General features: G+C 42.5%; 1 protein-coding gene across 1 annotated transcript in view; it reads left to right on the top strand.

Moving 5' to 3' along the window:
* Nucleotides 1-4: 4 nt before the first annotated feature.
* Nucleotides 5-5,094, top strand: part of LOC103383176 (zinc finger and BTB domain-containing protein 45-like) — a gene marked incomplete at its 5' end in the record, with an annotated part of 10,059 nt that continues 4,969 nt past the window's right edge. Inside the window, 5 exons of the mRNA XM_025058417.1 lie at nucleotides 5-107; nucleotides 152-284; nucleotides 317-694; nucleotides 808-1,072; nucleotides 1,428-1,562. Coding sequence (XP_024914185.1) covers nucleotides 5-107; nucleotides 152-284; nucleotides 317-694; nucleotides 808-1,072; nucleotides 1,428-1,562 — 1,014 coding nt within the window. The remainder of the gene's footprint in view (nucleotides 108-151; nucleotides 285-316; nucleotides 695-807; nucleotides 1,073-1,427; nucleotides 1,563-5,094) is intronic.

Raw genomic sequence — 5,094 nt, 5'->3', positions numbered from 1 at the left:
CGCCTGTGTCCTTGCGGCCGGCAGCCCCTTCTTTCAGGATAAGCTGCTGCTGGGTCACTCTGAAATCTCTGTGCCGCCGCTAGTGCCCGCGGAGACCGTGAAGCAGCAGAGACCGTGCATTACATTCACCTGCATAACTCCAGTCAGTCTGTCCTGGAGGCGCTGCGCACGCAGCGCCGCGCGTTGGTGGTGCTGCAGTCTCAGGCCCTTTGCATCCTCACTGCTGCCAGTATTCTGCAAATCAAGACGGTCATCGATGAGTGCACGCAGATCATCTCTCAGAGGCCTGCGCGGTGCGGTCGTCCCCCCCCGGACCGCCAGCCGCCGCCGCAGCTGCTGCGGCAGCAGCGGGAGGAGCCATGCTGGGAGGCGTTTTGCCCAAACAGGAGGAGCGTGGCGGGGGCAAAGGTCGGGAGAGTGGCGGCGGAAGCTGCTCTGTCGGCGGAGGAAGTGGAGGTTACGCAAACTTCCCTAACTTTATGGCTGAGTGTGGAACGAGCAACATGGGTGCGGGAATGGGCGGTGCCAGCGTTAGCGTCAGCGAGAGCGGGCAAGGACAGATGGAGCAAGGAAACGCCGTCAGTCTGATGACGTTGAGTGACATAGGTGCCGGTGCCATGTGCGGCGACGGGATGGGCTCCGGGGCGGGTGGCATCCTCATGAAACAGAGTCCGAGCTGCACTCAGGATGTCAGGTGAGCCCTCACGACCGGGCTAAAATCGGAAATTGTTTTTTTAAGAACAAATCTATCGCACCTGGCCTGTGTGTTTATTTACGAGTTTGATTTAGATTTAATTGTTTGCTCAGGTACAAGCTCCGGGACCTGTTGGTACAGACGGCCAATGGCGCCAACACCAGCAGCACAGGGAACCTGTCAGCCAGCTGCAGCTCCGGCGTGGCTAGCGTGGACAGCATTGGCAGGGGCAACACCACTGACCTCTCGGACGACCTGGTGGGCATGGAGCGGTACAGCGAGGAGGAGGAGCTGGACGGTAGAGAGCGGGGGAGAGATGGAGACAGAGACAGGGGGGCGAGCCACAGCCGCAAGCAGAGGCAGCCGCTAAGACTCCAGGTAGGGGGATAAGGGGAAGGGTTGCCATGGTTACAGCTTTCAGGCATGCAGAGCTGCAACGCTTTGCTGTTTCTTTCTTTTTCTGCTTTTCCCTCTTCTCCTCACACTGCATTGGCGTATATCGCTGAGATGTTTCTGCACTTTGCACAACCGAAGAGAAGCTCTCGTCTCAATTTTGATTGTTGATATTCTATGGACTTCTGCATATTCACTGTACGTGGTATAAAAAAAAAAACTTATTAGTGCGTGTTTGAAGGAGCTGCAGCCGAAAGTCGAAATCCATCTGCCGTTGCAAACCTGCGCCTATTTTAGTCGCTAATTTTTTTTTTTTCTTTTTTTACATTCCCTGCTTTAGGTGCTGGGAGGAGACGGCGTGGTGGTGAAAGATGAAGGTGTTCAGGACACAGACGGGACCGTCTATGCCTTGGAGGAAGGGAGACGAGAAGGCGAGCAGGAAGCCTCCCAGGAAACCATGGCGGGCTTTGGCCAGGTGGGTTTGACTCTGAGGAGAGCTGCAGCTCTGAGAGCCAATGAGATTGTAAATGTGAAGCGACATCAGAGAGCAGCAAGGGGTTGATTTCTTTTTTTCTTTTTCTTTTTTTTCTTCTTCGTCCTCTTTTAAATGTCATGCAGTGTTAATGAGGAGTCGATCTTAGATGATCTCAGAGATGAGCCTGGCTTTATTTGTTAAACAGAACTTGACGATTCTCATTTATTGGGCTAAATTAGTGCAGAGCGTTTTTTTTTTTTTTTTTTTTTTTAGTGCAAGTCTTGAAGTAAGTGCAAAGGAGAGGGTGGTGAAGCAGATTTATGCGGCAGCCTGCACAACCCTGCAGACTACATGGGGAACATCTGCCACACACTCAGGAGCATTCAGCTTTTTTTCACCTCCTTTTTAGAAAAAGAAAAATCCAAACTCGCCGCACGCTCGTTTACAATTTAGTAGCAAACACTCACGTTGGGATGTTGTGTCCTTCATGCAGTGTGAACATGTGGTGGTCATGTCCAACAGGACTGTAGTTGCACCGTGACATGATAGTTGAAGTGTTTGTTGATTCAGGGAAAACAATTAGACAAGAGGGAAAAAAAAAAAATCAGTTAAATTGTTATTTAATCCCACAGCAGCAGGAGATTAAAACCATCCTTTTTCTTTTTTCTTTATGATTTTATCGTCTTCAGTTCCGAGGATGAACGGCGGAGAATATGAGTGCGAAATGTAGTGAGATGTATACTTTATGAATTTATTCATGAATTCCTGTCAGTCTCACTACTTTTATACTATAGAAACCGCTGGATACCGCATATGTGTGTTTCTGCGCGCTGTGTGTGTGTGTGTGTGTGTGTTATTTTAGTGTCTGTGCCGCTGTGTGGATCTGCACCTTTTTTTTGTAATTAAGAGAAATATAATATTGTTTTCAACGTCTTTTTATGTCTCTGCACTGTTCAAATATTTAACCAAGAAATAGAAGAAATAACTAACTTATATTTTGTACTGTTTTATTATTTTTCTATGCGTGCATTAATGAAACAATAACCCTGTGTTCCAAACCTTATAAAATAATCAATTATTTTTTTAACCTGTCTGGCCTTTTCTTATATAAATGGACAGGAAAGTAGAGGCTCATCTCTCTGAGGTTCTGTGCTGCGACCAGACATGTTTATATTTCTAAAGTAACTGTCTGTAAAAACTCTGGTCCATAATTAATAATGACCTTCAAGCATTTTTCTAACAACAACAACAACAGAACAAAAGTAAGTGTTTGATCGGCAGCTTCTGTCCAGAGCGTCTCTCATTTAACTCTGTGACATCACATGAGGTCATACAGAACCCCTGGGGTCCCGGAAAAAAAGAATTGTAGTGGGGTGCATGGTATCATGTACCGTATAAAGTGAATCTGTCTGTCAAGTTCGAGACAAAGGATGAAACCTTAAGTGTTTAAGATCAAAATATTTTTAACGACTCCTGAATTTATTTCTAATCTACTTCATTCAGTTATTTCTTTAAAAAAAAAAGAAGAAAAAAAAAGAAGTCATTTTCTTCTTTAGTCGCGTTCATGTTTTGCTAATTACTTTGACCTTACTCTGCGATACAGACGTAAGTCGTTTCTACTTCATTCATTCTTTGACCGTGTGGCAGACGCGTCGTTCTGACATCACCAGACTGTTAGTGCTGCAGTGAGAGTCAGTCAGGGATGAAGGAGAATCTGACACACACACGCACACACACACATACGCACATACGCTTGATTGAAAACGTAAACTGTCCTGATTTGTGTTTTAGTTGTCGTGTTTTCCTGTCGTCGCGACTCACGATCTGCTCAGATACCGCAACGTTTTTATTAAAACACACCAGTGTTTACTCACGTCGGCGCTGCGCAGCCTCAGCAGCTGCTCTCAGGACTAACTCTTTGTCCATATGTTATATATATATGTGTATATATATATATGTATTTATGTGTATATGTATATATGTGTATATATTTATATGTATATATATATATATATGTATTTATGTGTATATGTATATATGTGTATATATATATATGTGTATATATTTATATGTATATATATGTGTGTATATATATATATGTGTAAATATATATGTGTATATATTTATATGTATATATATGTGTGTAAATATATATGTGTATATATATATATGTGTGTATATATATATATATATGCATATATATATATATATGTATTTATGTGTATATGTATATATGTATTTATGTGTATATGTATATATGTATAAAATATATATATTGCAATGTAGCACAACTAGACATTGTGTGCGTGTCTCTGTGGTTGTGAGAGAGGAAGGGAGTCGCTTCAGCATTTGTGTGTCTGTGCAGAGCCCCTATATATTTGCGTTTGTGTATATTTGTGTGTGTGTTATTGTGTTTTGCAATAGGAGAAAGGTAGAGGAGAAACTGGAGGGAGACAGACGGGAATCTCTCTCTCTTTCTCTACCTCTATACCTCTCTCTACCTCTCTCTCTCTCTCTCTCTCTCCAGTCTGAAACTAAAATTAAAGACATGCCAAATTAATAGTGGTGGAACACGGAGTCTGCTGACGTTAATGATCATGTGGAATTTTTAGCAGCGGCACGTTGTGCAGCGAGGTGTGTGCTGCTGAAGGCTGTGGTATCAGGTGTGTAGTATCGGAGATGATGAATTATGAGTAGGAATCCTTATATGAGTTCTTGTACAGGTACTGGTGGGTGGTGCAATGCTGCAAACGCATGGATATGTCTAGAAAACTGTAGTTCTATATGAAAAAAAAGAAAGAAAAACTTTAGTGGAACCGTTGTGACCCAGTCCTGTCATTAACCTGACAGGACTGTGTTTGTGCAGACTGTAACATCTCTAAGTATCCTGGCTGCTCTTTCTGCAAATCCCAGTGTTATTTTTAGTGGACAAACTGGTCATTGTTGAAGCGCTGGCCTGTAATGAACGCAATCTGTACAAATGTGTGTTTAAAAGGTCTGTTAAAAACAACTGAAGATTTTTATTTATGTGAAATTGTCTCATTTTTATATCATAATAACTAGGGATGTCCGATATTATGTCCGATAACTTTTTGCCGATATCCGATATTCTGATATCATCCGAACGCTTAATGTCCGATTCCAATGTCAACCGATATCCGATATGCTGATTTCGTATATCAATGCATGTTGATATTGATTGATTGATGTCAACCGGTACTGATATAAGCAACCGTTTGCCCCCAAAACCCGAGGTAAACGTCTCAGGATCCTATAAGCAATTCCAGCTTATTTGGTAAAACCCAGGCTTTGCGTTATTGGGTTTTCATCATCATCAGAAAAAAAAAAAAGATAACGATTCTTACAGATATTACATAATTACGCTATAATAATATCAGTCAGGATTTTTATCAGACATTGTTTTTTAATTATGATTGATGATGTTTCTGTCAGTCAGAACAGAAATGTGCATTGAACCAATCAGAGTTAATTAGCACTGAAGAAATTCCCATCTGTTCATATTTGAAGGGTT

The sequence above is a fragment of the Cynoglossus semilaevis genome, chromosome 9 (assembly GCF_000523025.1).
Source record: "Cynoglossus semilaevis isolate Cse_v1.0 chromosome 9, Cse_v1.0, whole genome shotgun sequence".
NCBI lineage: Eukaryota > Metazoa > Chordata > Actinopteri > Pleuronectiformes > Cynoglossidae > Cynoglossus > Cynoglossus semilaevis.
Note: the sequence above shows the minus strand (reverse complement) of the source record. Positions and strands in the feature narration are given on the sequence as shown.